Consider the following 22782-nt stretch of genomic DNA (forward strand, 5'->3'; position numbering starts at 1 on the left):
ATATATATATATATATATATATATATATATATATATACAGGGTGTCCGATAACTGATCGAGCAACCGCCGTGTACGGGTTGAAACGTGTCAAAATAATCATAAAAGTTATATACCATTTTGAAATTGTCTCAATATTTATTCCGTAATTAATTAAAATGTATAAACGAATGAGCTTACGAGAAGCGGTAGGACAGGCTCTGTGTAAAAAAAATGGCTTACCTCTTAGCAACGATGAACAGCTGATTTCGAGGCGAAGTAATGTATACGTATCGCTTGTTACTCCACCTCGAAATCAGCTGTTTACTTATCGTTACTAAGAGGTAAGCCATTTCTTTTACACACAGAGCCTGTCCTACCGCTTCTCGTAAGCTCATTCGTTTATACATTTTAATTAATTACGGAATAAATATTGAGACAATTTCAAAATGGTATATAATTTTTATAATTATTTTGACTCGTTTTACCTGTACACGTCGGTTGCTCGATCAGTTACCGGACACCCTGTATATGTAACGTATTAGATCAATATTGAAGCTCGGCATACTGACGATGTAGCAACAATTGATAAAGTCCCATCGTGCTCGCTTGCCAGGCGGTGGCTTAATCAGCACTTTCATGTACTCGATCACCGGTTTCATTCCTCTGAATATCGAAAAGATGTTGAATGGCGGCGGAAGCGTCGTCGTAAGCATGAAATCGACGTAAGCCTGACAAAAGTAGAGAAAACGCTTTTCAATCGAGCTTTTAATGTTGTCATAATTTCAAATTTTTCTCTTCTTTCTTATTGGATACGTAATACGGTACGTTGCTTTAACTTTGAAAGAGATATAATTATTTAAGAGGAACACTGAGACCTCGGTTCGGCCGAAGATCCATTCCACGTTAACGTTGTCGGTCACCCGAGTGAAGGTGTTCGACATACATGCGATCAGCATGTTCAACACGATCACCACGGAGATAAATTGGAAACCTGGAAAATGGAATGATATGAAAATGACAGTAGAAGAGCCAGGCAGAGGTGATTTTATCATCGGTCAAATCTTTCACGAATTCATCGCCAATGGAAAGATGCGCTAACCTGCGAAAGCGAGATAACCGATGAGTTCGGTGAAGCTGTGATGATTGATTATTGTCTCCGATTCTCTTTCACCGGGAAGATTCTCGATCACTACGTCGGCACTTTCTACCGGGCTCATGCAGAAAACTGCCCAGAAGAGGGTCTTCAGAGTGGATTTAAAGCTCACGAAGGAACTCTCCTGCTCGGTCTTCAGTTTCGTCTCGTAGTCGGTCTGCACCATTCCGTCGTAGTATTGATATAGTTTGCAAAGTCCTGGAGAGAAAATTGTATAAATTGTGAATTTTACGTGAAAATTTGCTAAGCTGTGCAGAACAAAGAGGGTAAACGTTCTCTCTGGATCTTGAATCCTGTAGGAAGCGTCTTTTGATCAATTTTTCGCCCAGGAAGTTATTATTGGATTATAATTATAGTTATAATAATTATTATAACTGTTATTGCTATTATTATGATTATATTAGGCCGGAGATATTTTTTGATCTGAAGAAACTTAATATGATTTTCAACACACATGTGACGTGTCTTACCAACTGTGTAAGACGCGATGATGATACCGAATATCGCGAGGAAGTGACCGACGTCTCTGATCATTTTGAACAGAGACAGTTGCAAAGGTCCCAGATCGTAGTCTAATTGACAGATAAACAACAGCTTGAAAAACGCCATGATCGTCGCAAGACAAAGGATCCCTTCCGCTATCAATGTCGGGTCGTACTTGTACCAGTATTTTCTTTCCAAGTCACGCTGACCGTTTATCTTCACGTCCATCGCGGCGACTATCCAGAAGAGGAAAGTCAGAACAAACAGCAGGAGCATAACAAGCTCATACCTGCGTCACACAACGTGAATGACAGAGTTATAAATCTATCAATCAGACTTTTCAAAATTTAATAATTGACTTGAACGTTTCAGTCAGTCAACGTTATAAATAACGTTATAAGTAACGTTGTCGCGAATAGTATGACGATCGATCGCGCAAATCACAATTGTTCATTCTCTCACCAATTTCTACGCGTCTTGAAACACCTGATCGGGCCATCCACGATGCAGAGCCGAATGAGCGCGATTATGTACGACACGACATAGATAATGAGGATCCATTCAAATCCTGAAGAGAAACAAGCTGGTTTGAATTATTGAATTAAATTTCAAGCAGTGAGGAATGAATGAAGTGCGTACCGGTATCGGGCGGTCCGCGAAGCTGCTCCATCTTGTCGCTGTGCGACTGCAGAAACACGAACGTGAGGAATATCATATAATTCGCCACGGAGGAGAGAAACTTGTTCACGGGGATGTCGTAGAACTTGGCTCGCTTCGAGTTCGGTGCGACCAGCACGACGAACGTTATGAATGGCAGCAAGGCGATTTGCGGGATTACCGACAAGCACTTCAGCCACGTGTTGCGAATCTTCCATTCATGCCAAGTGCCGATCCACGTGCTCTCGACCAACTGAAAGGAGAAAGGCACGTGAGCTTGTAACCAGGCACTACAATTTTTGCGGAAATCATTACGGTCTTCGTTCCATTAATTTTGCGAGCGAATAATCCCGTGTCTGATAAGAGAAAGCGCGTAAATCCAAGAGGAAGAGATCTTTTTTCGAGATGCAAAAATATCAATTTTTTTTTTTTGATTGAATTAAGATATATTCATTCAAGTCAATTATTAAACTGAGAAAAACCTGATTGATGTCAAATTATGAAAGTGATTGAACTAAATTTATAATTTAATTTTTGTTCATATCATCTAGTATTTATTTAATTCGTTGTCATATAATACTCATTTAATTTTGAGGGTGCGCATTTATCGTGGTTTACCTGCTGTACGTTCGGATGAGCCACGAAGGTTTTCTGCTCATAATCCAGAGCTAGCAGGAGTCGTGGGTATATGAAGCTGCAGACACGACCGAAACCGACGTTCCGTTTTAAGATACACTCGACCTCGTCGATTTTACGAGCGCATCCGATTAAGTCTGTAGCGAATTGAGACACCTCCTTTATTGCAAAACAGTGAGCCGTATTAGCTACTTATTTTGCCTTAGCAGCGAATTTAAGATTTTGGCACGTCGCGGACATCGTGTGAACACAATGAGTTGTTTTTGTCGCTCATTAGTCGTCGTGTAATCGAATAGACGATTTCATGGATGACGATTGTTGCGCGGTGAATTTCGATAAACAACAAGAACTCACTAACTTTGGACAGCTCCTTATAATTGGGATAAAATTCTTTGTCGAACGTGGCTTCTCTGTTGAGCTCGTCCGATAATTCGAAAGCTCTCAAAATTGGATCTTCCTCAGTTTGACAAATAAACGCTGGGTTCGATACCGCTTTATACATGAACAGTCGCATTCTCTCCATGGTCAGGATATCGCCCTTTTCCCTTTCCGGTCTGTAAAAAAAATGAACATGAATCAATCAATATCTCAAACTACAATTTAATCATCATTGATGATTAAAGGCAGAGTGCTCGACAAATATTCGAAAACTTTGTTGCAATTTTCAATTTTCTTGGCAATTTCTCGAAATCAATGTTTTTCGCTCTTACGAAAATTTGTATAAAAAATAATCCATATAGTAAAAAACATTTTTATGTTAAAACTAATCCTTGTTAATTTTTTCTGTTAATTTTAAATACTCATGTATTGATTTAACATATTGCGTTATCCCAATATTTTGTGAAATTGATATTAATTGACTTGTGTTAATTTCTGACATAATATTTGTGTTATTTTTTAATATATTCACCTTGTGCTAAATTAACACAGATTTGAGAGAATTGTTTTAGATATGTGAAATGTGTTAAATTTAACACAAAATTTTTTTATTGGTTTCTTTTTCTCATATCAAACAAGTGATACCTAATCTTTTTAACATATTTCTGTTTCTTAAAAAAATTTAATAAATATTATAATAAAATAATTAAATGCATCAGAAAAGCTCTCAGATATTTTCTTTAAAAAATATTCCGCGCGCATCGTCGTACTTGCATACTTCTTCGCAGTTACAACTAGGAGGATGAGGTTTTTCGAGGAAGTGACGTCGATATCTGAGCATATCAATCATCTCGAAGTGTCCGCATTGCGCCGCAACGGCGAGGGGAGTTGTATCGTCCGGAAAATCGGGACTGTGAGTGACACCGGCGAATTCGAAGCCGGGAGTCAATTCATTCAGCTTATTCAATATCAATATGGTGATCCGCATTTGGTTATCCCTGATCGCGTGCAGATGTGCATCGCCCGGGTCGACTTCTGGTTGGGACAAGAGATACTCCACCATCGGTATGTTCCTATCGTTGATGGCGATGTGAAGCGCGCTGACACCCTGAAAATGAATAGTCGAATTAGTACGAATAGAAAAGAAGAGTTCGTTAAAAGCGTGAATTGAAGAAGTGAATGTGAACTGCTCGACACGCAGCTAACTTTTGTCACGACTGGAAAATCGAGCTAAGAGATTTCAAATAGCGAGGAACAAGTCCTCAGAGGCTATAAACGGTCTTATTGCTTCGTTCTCAAGCGAATTTAAAGTACGGAAGAAGATTCTCGCATTAGAAAAACATAAAATTGGCACGTTACATAAGAGTTGAGAATTACATGAACTAGTTTGATGAAAATGTATCTAGTTTGCGCAGACTTCGCCCTAAAATTACACTTTAGAGAGAATATTAATGTATTCTTATTAGTTCTAAAAATATTGTGTAGGAAATCGACAAGAACTTGATAGAATTTTATTCAGCAAACGACGAAAAACATGAAAAAATATATATTATGCATCAAAAATTTTCTGCGTCATGACTCTTATAAAAGTTTTTAATTAGAAAACAGACATAAAGAAGTGAAATACTACTATGAAGTTTTGTCAACAAAACTGTCCAGTAACTGCCCGAAAACTTCATTAAATATTTATCAGAGTACACACATAATATTAATACGCGCTGCATCTTTAATTAGCGGGGGGCTGAAGAATTTTTACTGCGAACTCTGAAGGCACTTGCCGATCGTAAGATTCTAAATTCATATTTAGATTTTTGCGATAGCGCGATACGTGCGCTCCTCGAGGGAGACGTGGACAATCTTGGGTTATGTAACACAGGTTTCCGGGCGCGTTCTTGTCGTGCCATCCCTCTCACGTTTACGCACGATTAGCGAAGACAAAACGAGGAGATGGCGATTCGGTCGGGAAGATATCGCGTTTGTCGAACTGAAAAATCCTTAGACTTCTCCGGAATGCTCTCTTTGCCCGTTGCGAGATGGGACCATAGGTTTCATCATCCCAGTCCTCCTGCTCTTTCGAGGAAGTGAGAAAGTAACAGAGATAGAGAGAGAAATCGACTTTTTGGAGCGCTATCGGCTCCCTTTTTTTCGGTTGTGTCCCTCTTTATAGGAAGAATGGGACGACGACGTTTGTCGCCCATCTGCGGCGCGTTTACAGAGGCGGACCCCGACAATGGACCGGCACCATTGTTGCCGTCGGCACTAGTCACAATATTCCGTGATATCCTGGCTTTTCGACTGGACCCCCGGAGCATTCGTGTACATCCACACGCCGCGCACGACAATAACACCTCGTGATATATGTTCGGTAAAAAGCTCTTCTCCCCCTCTTCCTCCTTCTCTGTCCGTCCTCTTCTCTTTTCCTCTCTCTCTCACTCCCTCTCTCGACGGAGTCCCTTGACAATCGGCAGCTGCCACCCTTAACGTCTCGCATGACTCGCTCTGATTTTCCGCTCGAACAGACTTCTATTTGTCGCCCGTGAATTCCTTCTCTTTTTCTCTCATGTTTCTTTTTTTGCGGTTGCGAAATAACAACGCGAGTGCTGACTCGACGCTTTCGTCGCTGACACCTCCGCGCACATGAAGGGGAAAGTGTTACCCTGATCTCTCGTATAAAAATTACAACATCGGCATCGAGAGTCTCTTATTGCGGCTTCGAATTTCTTCGGGATCTATCGAATGTGGGATCTTCGAGAAATTTAATTAGCGACGGGAACAAGCAGCGGATTGAAGCATAAGGTGTTTAATGAATGAGCAACGCGAGGATGCGTCATCATCGGCGGCAGGTCGCATCTGAGCATGGTGCACTGTAGAGGAGCTCACGCGACGGCGAGTGCATTCCCGTATGGAATTTACAGCGGGCCAGGTCATTTGAATAATTTTTATCGGACCTCGGCTGAAACCATTGTCTTGTAAAAAGACGGTCTGAAATATGGCCAGAGATACACGGAGGCAAGCAGCAGCTTCTTCTTGTTCTTTCTCTCTCTCTCTATGTCCCTCTCTTCAGCCGCTTCCTCCTTCGCTCCTCTTTTCTCTCTCTCTCCCCCTCCCCTTCTCTTTCTCTTCTTTTTCTATCTACTTGTGCGCGCCGCATCGGCATTTCGGTCTCAAAGTCAAACGAGGGTTTGGCTGCTTTTCGGGAACCCCGAAAGAGAAGAGGATGCCGCGAGCGAAGTGGACGGTTACGACCACGGGAGAGCCGGCCGAGTGAGTGCAAGAGGTGGAGGGAGTGGGACATTCCACGGGGGGTACGTGTTCCAGCACACGGGGTGAAGATCTCAGATAACTGGACTTTGCCCTCATTCTCTCTCCGGCTCCTTTTTCCCTCTGTGCTGGTTCCGTTCCACCGTTTTTTATGTGGAATAAATCGCGCGCGCGAGTTATTATTGGGACACATTAAAATATTTCTTAATTCGTATCAGAGGACATACTAGCACTTTACACGTCAGGAATTATGCAACGTCGCTTGACAACTTATACAGCTTGGAGCGAAGGAGGAACCCTAGTAGTAGTTCATTGGGATTATTGGCTATAAATTGGGTATCCAATGTATCCAATATTGGCTCAGTATTGCAAAGTAGACGCCTTGCATTTTATAGCCAATATAGAATTCTGAATATTAGCAATTCATTTGTTACCAATATTGGCTACATATTAGCCCAATGTGCTCTCAATGTATGCCAATATTAGTACAAACATGTTGTGCAATATTGGCAATTTATTCACATTTTATTTATAGCCAATATTGGTTATATATTGGCTATATTGGCTTAATGTATATAATATATAGTAATTCCGGCCGTAATTCTGTATGATCCAAAATTACAAGAATTCTTTTTATAATTTTTACTATGCAATATTTCTTTCCGTGTATTACTCGTCTCTCTCTATGTATATGTGTGTTTGTGTACTCTAATCTATCTTCTACGACTCCCTTCGCCGAGAACACCTAAGAACACAGTGCGAGCCTAAGAATAGCGTGACGTCTCTCACATAAATCATCGGCCGCGATCTTAAAGGAAGGGTTGACAAAAGTTGTGACGCGAACATCGAGAAGGTGGAAGCGTATCTGCTTTCGAACCCACTGCTGTGCTGCTGTTGCTGCCGTTACCGCTGCCTCTGCTCACTCTCTTTCCTCGTGATTTCGGTGAATCCACGTAAGTGGCGGTGCCGGGCTCTTACGGTTAAATCACGGGAGAACCGGCGCGATGGGAGATAAATTCGGGAATCTTTACGAGCTGTTTAAGGGTCCACTTTAAAGCGCACCGTTCGCGCGACTGCGAGTCGTCCGATGAATCAGATAGGAAACAGACGAATCCACCGGATGCGGTGACGTACGGAAAACGCATTCCATCGCGGTGTAATTTAGCGTTTCTGGATCGCTAATGGCGCGTGTCATTGCCGTCGGCGTGGCCGCGATCACTCCACGTGAAATTATAAATCGTAAAGTAAATTTATGCGCCCCAACCAGCGCTCGTCGTCGCCGTCGCCAACGTTGGAAGTGCCGCAATTAATTCGATATTAATTACGGGCTGTGAAATGAGTCTCTTCGTCTCGCAAGCGAGCAATTTTTCTCTCTTTCACTTCCCTTCTTTGTTCCCACTCGGATACTCGGTAAACCGTACTTTTTTCCCTTTAATATTATAAATATTTCACGTCACGTTTCCTCTGCGCGACAGGTCTTACGAGTTTACGTACTTACTTGGAAATTTATGATGTTAATATTGAAATCCGGATGCTCGTCCAAGAATAGTCGCACTTCGGCGACATTTCCGTCGGCAACGACCTCGAAGAATCTCTTCTCGAGATCCTGCAATTGCGGAAACGTCACGCTGGGACGCTGCAATGAGAATAACCTTTTAGTGTACCTCGAGATAGTGCGTCAGATATCATATTGTCATATTTCATATTTTATGAAAAGAGCGGTAAAAGCAGTTGCTCCTCATGCAGGATGCGATTCTGCCGATTTGTTCCTTCTGGGAGAACCTACGTTTTCGAGTTCATCCTCTGCCCCAGCTATCGTTTCGTTATCCGCCATCGCGAATGACACCTTGATTGCAAACGATCGTCTCCGTGAGCGTTAAACAAGACGAGTTTTGCCTCTGGAATCAGGCATCTTGGCGAATCGAGGCATTTAGACGTGCGATCTCTCGGAACGGTCTTGAGGAAACGAGATATTTTTCACGTTAAATCTATTTTGTTTCGATCTATTGGCGCGGCACTGAGATGAAGTTGCCTCCGTGAAAGTTCCGATTTAAATGGCTCTTAGAACTTTCCCGAGACAGAGATAATCTTATAATCTTTTCTTTATACAACAGCAGATTTCGCTCTTACTTTGAAGTTCTCAATTTGCTAATTCCAATTTTAATTCCTTGCAAAAGCAGAAATAATCTCATTTTTTTTTGTGCAGATGTCGTCTTTGCTTAACTTGTCCTCAGCTCGTCAATTTTAATTAATTTATCTAAGTAAGTGGCGTCCGTTGTGCAGGGCGGAAAAATAAGACGCGATGATCTTTGTTTTCACATTTAATCATGTAATTTAATCTTCGGGCGAAGGGTAAATATATACATAATTTATAATTTGTTTGTGCGTCCTACATACAAATAATATAATAATAATAATTGAAATAATATATAATTACTATAATATAAAATAATATTATAATAATATAATAATATATATTTTGAGGATAACTTAGGTGTCAGTGAAATACTCCTTACGTAATTCGAATAATCAATCTGTGTCGCGCCGAGATTGTAAGCGACCGTTGTCAGAAACGTGACACAATGACAGTGACGCGAGATGATTTGACATTATACTATACAGCGAAAAGATACCCGACAGTTACTGTCACGACCAATAATGACAGCCGAGTATCCGTGAGGTCGGTTCGTTTCGGCTGCACTTCCTGCATCTCGATTTTTCCATCTTTCCCTCTCTCGATATTCAAGAACTCAAAGACCCGAACATGCGCTCATTTCATTGTGTATGCAAGAAAGAGCAACTAAACGGAATAGACTTTGATAGTTTTATATGTGTAACGTTAAATACATACATATACGATGGATACAAAAAGTGTGTTAATGGACGAAGAAAACGCAGCGGGGGTTACGTACACTTCCCTTGTCGTTTAACCCGACAGACGACGAGGGTAAAGAATCGAGAAAAAGTGGACTATATACAAGAATTTTCGTTTCGTAAAAGCGCGTTGAGTATCTGAAATTTATCGGGACGACATCAAGAAAATACGTAATAGCTTCATTCACGATATGAGTGTATAACTATGAGGAAAAGCATTAATTTGATCTCGCGTTGCATTCGTATCCTCAAAATATCAATTGCGCCTATTAATCCTTAGATTCCTAAATGAGGAGGTTTCGTGGACCTCGTTGAGCAGAAATTTCCAATGTTCTGGCCGCATATTTTTCAATTTTTAATAACTCTTTCTCTGCTTCACTGTACTTCATACAGCTAAATTTCGATACGATTATACGGGACGTTGAAAGAAAGCGTTCAAGACTCATAGAATAGATACTACTTACCAAAGTGAGTAAAAAGTATTTAATGAACATGAGTCGAAAAATTAATCTTCTCGTTGGAAGCGACTTTCAATTTTGATAATGAACATAACTTGCTCGCTTATATTGTATTATTATATACAAAGGATTATCTCATATCACTGAACAAATTTGTAATTCACAGTGCATGTGACAATGGGTGCGATCCATTGGACGTTACAAATGCTTTAAAGCGCTGTATGGACCAATCATGATTTTCGTTTAAGCGCTTCAAATCGTTTACAACGTCTAATGGATCGCATCCATTATTATATTATATGCGCTGTGAAAGGTTATATAGTAACTTGTGAAAGGTTATATAAAACCAATCAAATATAAGCAACTTAAATCATGTATCGATAATTTTGTTTGTACACTTTTTGTCAAACGAAGTTGCAATGCTTCAAGTTGTCAGAACGTCATTACTAACATAAATGCGCTGCAATCGGTTATGACGAGAACCGAAGTATAGAGTGTGCCATTTGTGAAATTATCATTAAAGTAAAAAATCATTTTTAACTCTGGAAGACTTGATTTTTCGATATATGTTCACTAAGTAATTTTTCCTCAGTTTAAAATTGTCTATAAGTCTTGAATCGTCCTTTTTTCTCTCTTTCTCTCTCTTTCTCTCTTGTAAACACTCTTTATATTATTTATATTAAGGATTTTTGGGAAACTGACTTACAGTAGTTCGCAAATCTCATAGACTCACAAAAAAATGTAACGTGTGTTCGATTAATCTTAAAATTTAGAAAATTAATCGTAAAAATTTCTTTTACGTAATCTGAGCAGTGGATGTTTAAAGTAGAAAAATGTTTTTGTTGCGTGCACAGTTTGCGTAATTTAAAGACGACAGTGACTACATTTTGATAATAAAGAATCGGTATTAATATTACATTATTATAAAATATTACTCAATGTATTTTTCAGAACACAACGCGATCTCTTCAGACACTTTGGGCATGGATGCATCGGACGAAGCGAGTTTTGCGAGCGCTTTTGTAAGAAACGAGAAGAAAGAGACGTTTATATTGTACACTACAGTACACATGACGAGAGAAAAGTTCTGATTCTCTCTGAAAAGCTCCGCTGTCACCATCTATCGCTTCTCCGTCGTCTTACGAATCTACTATACTACACGTCACTCGGTGAACACGAATGGGTCACTGGCCAACTGATGTCTCTCGTCTGCGACGACGTTTCTTTTCCACGTGTTCGGTTCCACGTCTTCCGCGATATAGATACCCATCGTTTTCGACAACACGCGCGCAACCACTGGACTCACGACGCAACATAACAGAGAGAAATTGATGAGAGCTTCCACAAGTTGTTCCGGCGGTTATTAAGCACTAAAGTCTCGACGCTCCGGCGTCAGGCAGAAAGAAGTTCTCGGCACGCGAACATTCGAGCTTGTGTCTTTGAGGATCCATTCGGCACTTCGTCACGACACTCGTTCGCTGTTCTTGCCTCGCCTTACCTCACCAATCGCGAGGTTTCAGTCATACAACATCTTCGACGGTAGCACATAGCTGGAGAGTGAATAGAGTAACGACGCGTACCAATGGACGCCGTCCTTCGTCGGGATCGTCGTCGAGGTTGTGGTTTGGTTCGACGACACCTCGATCTCGGCGTGTTGCCTTACTTCGGGATATCGTGGAGCCTCAGTTGGCCTCTGCACGAAAAGGGACACCATTCTATGCCAGATCCTTAGAGGCAGGAAGGCGTAATGCGCCACTGACTGGCTGTCGACCACGGCGTAGCAAGACGCCACGACGTCGTTCACCAGCAGGGTGCCTTCCGTCGTCAGCGGTGCGAACACACCATCCTCGAGGACCAGCTTCGCCTCCACCACGCTGTCCCATCGCAGATCGTTCTTCACTTGGTCTTCCACCTGGTTGTCTATCGTGCTCGTCGTGGCGCCACTCACGAGGATCCTGTCGCCTGGTTGTACTTTGGCGGCGAACACGGACGCTCGACCCTCCACTGGTACCAAGTGGGCTGGTGTTAGCGTGAGCATTCGGCCGGACTCGGTTGTCAGGCGAATGAATTGCCTCCTCTCGGACGGCGAACGGTCTAGGAAGGCGATCACCTCGCTGTACACGACGTTCCCGTAGGAGTCCAACGCGGCGATACGTTCACCGAGCTGCACCTCCTCCAGCCTCTTCGTACCGCCGTTCTCCGTTCTGACCAGACTCTTGCCGGGGAAGCAACCGCCAGACTTGCCCGCTGAAGACGAGTCTGAAAGCAGAGGATGGAAGAAGTGAGAAAGCGGCTCCTCAGCGGCTGATGGTAAGGTAAATGTTTATCACGTTTTGCAGAAGAATTAACCAAATTTTTCGTGTAATATGAATTAACTCCCCAGAAAATCCCGGTTGTTATCCTGGAAGTTACGAAAATTTCTGATTCGTTCATATTTCATCAGAAATTAATTCGTGGGATATAAAGTTTATTAATAGAAATAAATTTTATATTCCACAAATAGATTTTCAAGTATTCTCAGGATCCTATATTTTTTCATGCATACTTCTTCACTGTTCCAAATATGAACCGAAATAACCTTAAAATTACACGCGACAAATATAATAATAGAAGAGCAAGTAACAAAACTTTGAAATGAAAATATTCTTATCATATTTTGGAATTATGATATTCTTGTCATATTTTGGAACATTTCCTCAACTATGAAGTTTAGTGTCGAAATAATGCATATGAAATATACTATTGTTTTGCGCGCACGTAAATTAAAAATAACATTTCCAAGTTTTGCTTTCGTTTCTTTTCCGTATTTGACGCGATTCGTTTTCTCCACCTTCGATAGCATGTAATGCAGAGTGGCAGACGCAGGTATTGACACTTCGGAGGCGCGCTCGCTTCAGCATCGATCGCTTAAGCCGATTAACGCAATCGCGGTGAAAATTGCCGGAGTATTGAAATCACGACACGCGTGGATCGCATTCGCTGGCGCTTTTTGTCGCGTCCTGGTACCCCCTGTCGTTCCATTGTTCGCCCTTTGTCTGAGCATTGACTCGTATCGATTTCGCGCCGATTTTTATGCTCGGTTTTAATTCGGCCCGACAGGCACGGCTCGATTTATTGGCATTTATTTTGAAACTTGAGACCCGACCGTAGCCTGGAACGAACACAGGCCGCTTGAAGTGCAGGTGAATACACGTCTGATCACACGGGAGGATACTGAAGCGAGAAGCGCGCCGATCGATAGGTGCGAGTTCCTCATGGTTTGAGTCTTTTCCACTTTGCATAACATATCGTGTCCTTGCTGCAAGAACGACACAAATAAGAAAACTGTAATTTTGCTCTTTATCATACAAACGTAAGAACATACATGGCAAGAATTTTATAGTAAAAATTACCATTGAACTTTGTAATCGAAAAAACGAGAAATACAATATAGAACACTCTTTTTTTCTCTCATCACGTAATCAGACGACTTATATTTTTATTTCTCGAAGCACTCACTTCTGTGTCAATCAAAATTGGATTAATTGGATTCACGCAATCTTTTCGCGCTCAATACTTCAGTCTGCTCGATGCTGCTCTCTGCGCGTTACCATCGCGTGATCTACTATCTATGAGGGTCGGTAAAATAGGCATTCGCGAAATGCAATTCGCCAGGAAGCGACGGCAATGTTCGCGAGGCAAATAGACGACCACGTCTGTTCAGTTGTGATGATCGATGTAATTACGCGAGCGCGAAACGTAATGCGACAGATCCGATGTTAACAGCATCCGGCGCTCTAACAACGCGCGTAAAATTCATATTAGCGATGTTCGAATCACTTGGAGCCGCTGATAAATCACAATCCGACCAGATTACGCGACATTAAATGATTTTAACGTCGCTGTCGCCATAGATGACACGCGCTCCCGTGTTAAGTCACTCTGTCACTCGTAACCGAGAACAGCGTGAGACTTTAGTATCCTTGTTCCATTAAACGACGTACTGCACCGACTGCAGCATCTTTATTGCATTAAACGACATCGTTACAGCTACCGCTCGGTAGTTTATACGCTCTTTATTGGCGCGCGTTGTAATCGGGCTTTATGCGGGTATTAACGAGAAATGAACGCGCGGCGCAATTAAAATCTACATACAGCTCGCGAATTGACTGTCGACTTCTGACAGTCGTTTAACAGCGGCTTCCCAGGGACGCTTCGGGAGAGACTCAATTCGACCGTACGTTATTCTACATTTATCTGTTAAATTCAGTATTCATTCGGTAAATTCAGCCGCGCTCTCGCGCGTTCTTTTAGAGGCGCGTCGTTCGCGTACGAGCGTGAATGACGGAAGTTACTAACCGGATTTAACGGAGCAGTGAATGTGCGACCTGGACTCGTAGTAGACCCAGTCGAAACCAGCTTCAACCGCGAGCCTCGCCAGCATTCCGTACTTTGAGCGGTCCCGATCGCTCGTCGTCACGTCGACAGCTCGTCCTTCGTAGTGTAGCGAATCCTGCGCGTGCTTACCCTCTTCGTCCCAGCCCTCGGTTACCCTCAGCTTCACCCCCGGCCACTGGTTCATTACCGAGAGCGCGAGGCTGTTCAGCTTCTCCTTGCATCTCTGTAACATCATATATATCATACATTTTAGACCATTAGATGGCTAACAATATGATATAGTAGATGGACAGTGGTATAAATATATAAATTAAATATGAATTAAATATACGATTAAAGTGAATATTAAAAATTAAAAATATGTGGGCAACACGTTTTTAATAAGCTGCAATGGCAGAAGACGTTTTTATCTCGGATTGTCCAAACTTACGAAATTTTGTTTGCAGCCAATATATATATTTTAAAATCTCCAATATGTTAGATTAGATGACTTTTATTTTGATATTGAAATCTCACATTTACTCTCATATTCTCTCTCGGTTAATCTTCATAATTATTTCCAAGATAGATACATGAGCGAATTTAGAATTAAATTTAACTCTCCTTGGCATTGGGTGAAGGGCATCACCACCCTATTTCCCGGAAAGTTCCGCGTAATGCGATTTTCTCCCATGTCTGAAAACACCGCGTGAAGAGGGGTTTGACGCGGGGAATTCAGTCAACGATTTCACGCGGATGCGCGCGGAAAAAAAGGGTTCCACCTCGTGACCGGTGGCGTCAGGTAGTGCGCAAGTAAAACCACTGTGAGGAAAATGAATGCGAGTTTCGAACGGTCACGAAGTCGGGCCCAGGAGACTTTAAATGGGCCTAGTGTGTGGCGAATTAGCGGGCAAACAGGAGTATAAATACAGCCGATGTCGAGGATCGCGTTCGGTCACGCCGATTCTCTATCTGCTCTCCTCTTGTCCGGCTGAAGTCAATTTTCTCTTTCTCGTTGTTTACCTGCACCGACATTGACGATGGTAGTTGGCTGAATCAGCCGGTCGGGAGTGAATCAATAATATTCTCTTCTCAAGCAAGGAAATCTTGCTAATCCACGAATCTTTGTTTTGACGGAACTTTGCATATTTGTAAGTAGTGTAAGTAAACGAATTTAGAAATTTTCATTTGGACAAATAGTTTTGAGATATGTAATCTAAATAATAATATATGTGGAGAAAAATCGAAAGACGTATGAGGAATGGTGTTGTCTTTTAAAGCCGTCATTTGGGTACCTCAGTCGAAATATTTATCCTACTTTCGATTCCACTTAACATCTACTTTGATATCCTTCATAATATACAGATCTTAGGAAGTTCAGGATGAAAGTAGGATTTCTAAAATTTCAACTCGGGTATCGAATATTTCTAGACTCATCAGACAGAAGTTCACTCTCATCTGTGTATCTTACCTACACATATGCAAAGTTCCAATAAAATCAGAATTTCCGGGTTCGCGAAGGTTCCTTGTCAGCCAAGTGGGGTCCGACTGCTTGGGCCCGTGTAACCTGGGCCTTAATCCGGAACGCGGCGTATCGAGGGCGCGAGAAGGCAAACGCAAGGGAGCGCTCCATTGAGCGAGGCCGCGGCATTGTCGAAGGCATTCGAAGCGTCCGGGGTCCGTGTTCAAATCGATTCCCGAACAAGGAGGGCAATCGCCCACGCAGGGCCGTATCGCTCGGGTGACCGGCCGCACTCTTTCGGCGCGAATCGCGCCTGGTCGATCAGTTGGCCCCTTTCTGTTCCTTTTATTCCCGGTCAAACGCGCGGAAGAGGGTAATTTTCGAGACGGGTCCACTCGAGTTTTGCGAAAGGGAGAAGCCGCCGACATCGTTGTTGCTCGTCGATCGCGAAGGAGCACGTTACCGACATCAGTTAGCCAATACCGGCAAATTGCCACTGCGAAATTCGGAATACTTGGGGTCTCTGTGCTGTCTCACCCCTTTCCTCGTTCTCGCGGGCTCTCCTCAATGGCGCGCAACCGACTGTCGGAGCGGCACGAAGCGGGCTGCACGGTTCGCGGCTACAATAAGACCCGCTGGACGCTAAGCGGCAACGAAACGGGGGCTAACAATGTCCACGAATTTGCAGCTCTCCTTGCGGCAATTAGACCCTATTGACTGCAGACGACGGCCCTCGGGGGACCGGTCCCATCTCCCCCTCCTTCTCGTCTTTCTCCTTCTCCTCCTTCACCTCGTCGTCGACGTCGTTTGCTTCTTCTTCTTCCTCCTCGTGTCCTTTTTATCTCGACTTGTTCGCGCGCCGTCCCGGTCATCCTCGCCGGTGAAAACCTTCGCCGGCCACGTGCACGCGATTGCCACAAGCGAGAATCGCACGCCCATCCGCTGTCGGATGAATTTCCATTAAGGTCCCCGCGGCGTTGAACCGGGACCGTTCTGAATGAATCTCCTGCGCGAACGGGCCATAACCGAGAGGGCCAAGTCGAAACGTAGATCCAGGTCTCAATAGGCGGCCTTAATTCCCTCGTGCGCGATATATTTCGTGAAATTTATAGCCGCCGCTGCTGGTTCCTGGTCACCGCAACATGACTGGCTGTCGGTCGCCGCTTCCGGTCGCGTGAAAGCGGATAATCGCCGCCGCCACGTTTAGGAGAAGAAGGCGGAGCTGAAGTCTAAGAATCGTTCTCTAGAGATTGGAACAAGGTACTTGGACTGTCGGCTCATTTTTTTGTTATATCACTCTGAGATGTCATTAAAATGAGCGATCTTCTTATGCAATCTGATCGACATAAATCATTACTCATGGATTTTCTTGATTGTCAACGAAGAGACTCAATTATCTAGATCGCATCGAAATCGTGAAGAGCATGCGTGTTCTTCACAGGAGGAGGAGAACTCTTGACCGATCGTCGAAATTTTCCCATACGCCTTCAGCTTTCGGGCGTAGCGTTTGCGAGGCCGCGCGCGATGCATGATGAGAACCGAGGTAATAGAGGATGAGAATGACGATGGAGTCAAGGAGGAGAGAAAGAGGAGGCGGAAGGCGCAGGAGGGGGAGGTATAAAAGCCCCGAAGGAGTCTCATATAAAGAGAGGGAAGAATGGTGAAGGGCCTGAGAGATATATCGGCCGTAGTGCGCTATGGGGAGCCTTGTTCGCACAGCGGGGTACCCCCTGGGCCCCTCCCAGACTTTACATCTATTTACAAACATTTTGGCGGACTTGAAGAGATAGAAGGTATGAAGGAATGAGAGAAAGAGTGCGCGCGCGCGCGCGCGCGCGGTTAGCCAAAGCCGAGAATGTCGGGTCTTATGAAAATCCATTTCGGGTGAAAAATGGCCCGGTCCGTAATGCATTAGGGATAAGGAGGGAGGCACGGGCGCGAGAGAGGGTGATTACGCTTGAATCGAGTATCCACGGCAGAAATCGAAGGAAGTAAAGAGTACCAGAGAGAGTTCGTACATACGCGTGAAACGCATTGAAAACAAAACGCGACCTTTCTTGTATGGAAACGCGAAAGGGAAGCCGCGGTTTCAGCTTGGGGAGCAAACGGCTTTAGTGGAATTGCATTGATCCCGTTCCGTGAGAAGTAAAATTGAAAATTTTTCGATAATCGTTCGAGCTCGCAACATTTTCGCTCGAAACATCGTTCAGTCGTCCACAGCCACCAGTTTCTGATCTAATCAATTTTCGATCTAATCGAAAATGGGAATACTAGCAGAGACAGTCTAAATTTTCTGTCATTTTTAAGATATCTTTTAGTTGAAACTTTGTCCGGTTTTCGACTTCAATATTCCATTTGTCTACTTGCCTACTTTGGTATTCTGAAGTCTGTCAATCTCTTTTGATTCCATTTAACCTACTAGCTTTGTCGAGAGAACCTACAAGTGACATTTTGTGTTTTCTGCCATTTAGAGCCGGTTTTTCAATAGCAGTTTAAACTTGGATTCAAGTTTAAACAATGCGTTTGTTTTGTTTAAACAGAGTTTAAGTTGAAATTTAAGTTTAAACTATCATTGAAAAACCGGCGCTAAGTAGAACTTCAGTTTTCATGTGTTTTAAACATACACTGATTCTTCAGGGTATCAGACATTAAAAAGTTTAGACCCAAAGTAGGGTTAAAATGTTTTCGTGCGTTTTAAACATACACTGATTCTTCAGACGTTCTTCATATCAGACGTTAAAAAAGTTCCGGCCCAAAGTAGGGTTAAAATGTCGACACGGGTATATTCCAAGGTATTTTTTTCACATAAAAAGTCCGACGTTATTCAAAGATTTCTCTTGTCTGGCTAGACACGTCTGCATCTCCTTGGTTGATTGTGCACCGCGTAAATTTCGCCGCTCGACGAATCTTTGTATTAGGATTAGTTCTGTCATGATGAGGGATATAAAATCAATGCCGTAATAAAATTGCCGAGTGTATATCGCGATACGTCACCCGAGAAACGGACAGCCAGTAGCTGAGAAACCAGTCGTGGCGAATGATGGGTCGCGTTAGTGCGACGCAAGACGCCGTATCCTGTGTTATTTTATCCCGCGTTATTTTACCTCTCCTTCGTCATTCGGCTCGATAGCCACTAATTACGGTGCGCGCTTGTCGCTTACACCTCGTTTACATATTTCGTATCTTATCGCACGAACGCCCCGGCGAGGCCGTGTTAACTCTTGCGCGCGTTCGCGACTTCGCTCGCGTGCGTCCACCGGCGCGGTGTATAATCAACGTAGCGACATTAAAGCGGGCGATATTAATTTTCCGCGTTCGCCGCGGTACTAATTGCCCTTGCGCTGCCTGTTACGGCTCGTTAAATCGCGGATAACGTCCACGAAATTGTCGAGCCATCGCCGGAGAACAAAGGAGCGGGACGCCGAGACAAACGACGTCGGAGTGTTGCCGAACAGTCGGAGACGCCGAGGGTGAGGAGGTCAAGGAGGAGGAAGAGAAGGAGAGAGCAAAGGAGAAGGACGACAACGACGACCACGAGAAAGTGGGGGAGGACGTGGAGGAGGTGAAGAAGAAGGAGAGACAGTGGAGCAGGAGGAGAAGAAAGAAGATGAAGAGAAGAAGCACGTTGAAGTAGAAGAAACGGCGGGAGCAGCAGAGAAGCCGAAGATGGGCCACGTATTGCCTCGAAAGGGGGTTGGGTCCGAGATGAAGGAAGATGGTGAAGGAGGACTGGGCTCCATACCAGCATCCGCAGACGGGGCCCCGCCCCCGCCGGTTTCTCCTCCGCCGGTCCTTCTCCACCTCCGGTCCTCACCGGCTTTACCTTCTCGCGCGCGGCCAGACCAACCTTTTATTCCAATCTTCTTGTTTCAACGTGCTCGTTGCTCTATCTCCCCTCTCTCTTCTCCGTCTCTTTTTCTCTCGCTCGCTCCTCTCTTTCTCAGCCACCCTCCGCCTCCTCTTGCTCCTCGCGGTGGGCCCCCCCGTCCGCATGCCGGCTACATTCGGGGCCCCTAGAGAGTAGGCCCTGATGTTCCATTCACCGCGGCAACAAAACGAACCGCCCAGGCGTCAGCTGATCTTCCAGGAAGCCACTTCCGCCTTGGTGGTAACGTATACCCGCGACATACACAGCCACACCTACGCCACGCTGTCATTCGCGCTTTTATCGATTTCGCTGATCGCCAAGGATTTAAATTCTCAGACGATGATCGGGAGGAGTCGCTCGCTCGTTCGCGCGCACGCACCTTTTATGGCTTTTTATCTCTCATGAGCGAGGCTACCATCTCTTTTCGGCCGGACTTCTCTCACGACTCTTGCGTTATTCACCCTCGCTGTCGATTTCGCGAAAAACCGCGTTCTTCTCTCTATTAATCGCCGACGTAGGACTATCGAGACAGACGCGATCGGTGCACGCAGGACAATGGTCCGGGACCAAAGAGATGACATGGCAACAATGGCAGTCGTGTTTTCAGAGAGAATCGTGCGAGGTGCATCGAGTGTTTGTCGAGCTCTCTAGATGGTCCCGGCAGCAACGACTGAAGAGCAATCCCCGCGTCGGAACGACCTATCTCACGCTTCTCTCTTCGGCTCCTTCCTTCATCTTTATGCTGATATATCCTTCGCCTCGCTGCTCTTTCGTTTGTACGGCCATACGAATATACATTCCGTTCTTTGTCTTAGCAGTCCGTCAAACAACGGGGTACGTGTCCTCGAGTTTAACTCAGTGAAAGTGGACGTACGACTCGGTGGAAGCTCCGTTCGCGCGCTCGGCAAGTAACCAGGATGATTCCATTTGCGTCTAATTAGTTGAAGCCAATCTCGCGGAGAACTGTCTTGGCAGACGGTGCACTAAGTGCATATTTTATTATCAGTCAGATTCACAAGGGTTTCCAACCGCGTAAGTGTATTTCAAACGAACCACCTGTTTGTAGACCGCGTTTATTAAAAACTGCTGGAATCGAACTATTATTTAGCGATTCATTTCTTCCAAGAATCTTGCAAGATTATTTTTCATAGGACTTCCTTTTCTATTTTCTTCACGAGCCTCATTAACACGTATCCCATAACCCTGATCAAGTTGATCTCAATCAATCTATGAAATAATCCTTTTACTGATTCAACCAGAAACATTTTTGCTGATATACTTTAAGAGAGTTTAAAATTTATGGATGATGAGTGAGCGTGTAAAAGACCATAGAACGAGAAGAAATTTGGAGGAGTGATGTTATTAAAAGCTCTAACGATCAATAAGTTCTTATAGTTATTAATAGTCCTTATTATTGATAAAGTTCTGATGGTCATGCTACGCTACATGACTTATTAGGTTCCCTATCACTTCAGCTTACACAAGCCTGATAACTGATTGGGATCAATTCGATCAAGATCAATGAATAAGTGTCTAGACGAGAGGTTGTCGATTCTTCGTTTACTCACATCTTCAATTTTAATCAACGTCCCGTACGATCTCGCCAACGTGTTATTTCCGGGAAGTCCGTCAATGTGACTATCAATCTCGCTGAGGAATTTTCAACCTGTCGTGGTTCTCGATCCGCGTCTTTCTGCGCTGCTAGAAGATCAGGTTACATCCTTATTGCTTACCTGAGCAGTGACACCGCTAGGACGAGAACGACAACAGGACGAAACAAAACCCAACAGCCGCGAGCGGATATTAACCATGAGCTTCAATTAAAAAAAAGAACATCCCTTATACATAGTAGCTTCAATGTGCTCGGAATAGCGCGCAAAGCGCCGCTGATGCCCTCATCGGGTCTTACTCTCTGAAGTACAATCAGTGTGTGCTTCACTGAACTACTATATTTGTAACTGAAATGATTTTTAACCACGGGAAAGATAGCTTCCGGAGAAAAAGCATCCTCGTCGTTGAACTGTCAAAGAGGCTCGCGGATTTTCTCGCCGCGTCGGCGCGCGATTTTCTGGAAAGCCGGATCGATCGCGCGTGGATCGATCGATGAGGGCTCCAACCTGTCGCGCGGCCGATCCGAATCACGGCCGTGTCCCGGGGAGCTCATGTTACATCCTTATTACATACCTGAGCGGAAGACAAGACCGCGAGAAGGACATCGTGGCGGCGAAGGTAGATCGAAGTCGACGGACCGCGAGACCCTTTTGTCTGTGGGAACGGATTACCCACAGCGCGAGAAGGATGCTGAAGGAGAGTCAGGTGGAGTGATGGCGACGTGAAAGCGAGAGGGAAGGCGGGGGCAGGGAGAGGGCACCGAGGAAGGGTGAGACGGGGTGAGGAGAGCGAGAGGAGAGCGAGAGAAAGAGACGACACCAGGGGCGTGTTGTTTTGGCTCCGAGGCACGTCACGCCCGTCATCAACAGGCTCTTCGGATACTCCACGAAGGCGACCACGGGTGATGAAGCCTCGTCCACCGCAATCAAAGCACGCCTCGTCGCTTCCGCTCACCGCTCGCTCCGCCGATCTCTCGATATATCTCGCTCGCGCAGCTTCCTCCTTCTGGCGAAGCGCCCGGTCTACGTGTGGAGGTATCGATATCCCCCTTGTTTCTCGCGGCCGCGAGTCACGTAGTCTGCGAGATTGCGTTGAAGAAATCGTATCGTATCATATCGCACTCGTTGCACCGAGTCAAGTCGAACCGCGTGTGCGCGCGCGCGCGATCTGGGAGATTCGACCAGGGTCGTGCGTGAGAACGAGCCTGGGGAGAAAGCGCGCGGGGAAGATAAGGGTAGGTGAGAGGGAGGTTGTTGTCGACGCTTCGCGAAGCCGCATCGACGAGCTCGTTGAGGCAATCGCGTGATGTGTATGGGAAAGGACGAGTTTGCTTTTCCGTGGGTGAATCGGCGCATCGCGAATGACTGACGGTACTTTCTCGTTGGAGATGAGTGATACTCGCAGTTGACTGCAAGTGGTAACCTCTCTCTCTCTCTCTCCTTCTCGAGGGAGAGGACTGGTTTCTGACTAGCTGACGATCTGTTTTTACAGAACAGACTGATGTTTATTCATTTTTTGAAAAACATTTGTAAAAACCTCCTATTGTTCCGGTTATTTAAACTTTCTCTCTCTCTCTCTTAAGACAATTTTAAATATAAGATCTGA

At 44.4% G+C, this 22782-nt stretch overlaps 2 protein-coding genes across 2 annotated transcripts in view; both read right to left on the reverse strand.

Moving 5' to 3' along the window:
* Nucleotides 1-8382, reverse strand: part of LOC116852002 (short transient receptor potential channel 4-like) — an 11884-nt gene extending 3502 nt beyond the window's left edge. Inside the window, 11 exon segments of the mRNA XM_032831954.1 lie at nucleotides 531-708; nucleotides 856-971; nucleotides 1080-1331; nucleotides 1604-1905; nucleotides 2079-2184; nucleotides 2256-2526; nucleotides 2892-3068; nucleotides 3268-3463; nucleotides 4013-4395; nucleotides 8047-8184; nucleotides 8335-8382. Coding sequence (XP_032687845.1) covers nucleotides 531-708; nucleotides 856-971; nucleotides 1080-1331; nucleotides 1604-1905; nucleotides 2079-2184; nucleotides 2256-2526; nucleotides 2892-3068; nucleotides 3268-3463; nucleotides 4013-4395; nucleotides 8047-8184; nucleotides 8335-8382 — 2167 coding nt within the window.
* A 474-nt stretch (nucleotides 8383-8856) lies between these two features.
* LOC116852005 (sonic hedgehog protein A) overlaps nucleotides 8857-22782 on the reverse strand; it is a 56529-nt gene continuing 42603 nt past the window's right edge. The window contains exons 2-3 of the mRNA XM_032831958.1: nucleotides 14219-14480; nucleotides 8857-12139 (exon numbers count right to left, since the gene is read on the reverse strand). Coding sequence (XP_032687849.1) covers nucleotides 11397-12139; nucleotides 14219-14480 — 1005 coding nt within the window. The 3' untranslated portion in view covers nucleotides 8857-11396. The remainder of the gene's footprint in view (nucleotides 12140-14218; nucleotides 14481-22782) is intronic.

This window comes from Odontomachus brunneus, unplaced genomic scaffold (assembly GCF_010583005.1).
Source record: "Odontomachus brunneus isolate Ranch 3 - 2012 unplaced genomic scaffold, Obru_v1 Obru_scaffold_199, whole genome shotgun sequence".
In the NCBI taxonomy this organism is placed as follows: domain Eukaryota; kingdom Metazoa; phylum Arthropoda; class Insecta; order Hymenoptera; family Formicidae; genus Odontomachus; species Odontomachus brunneus.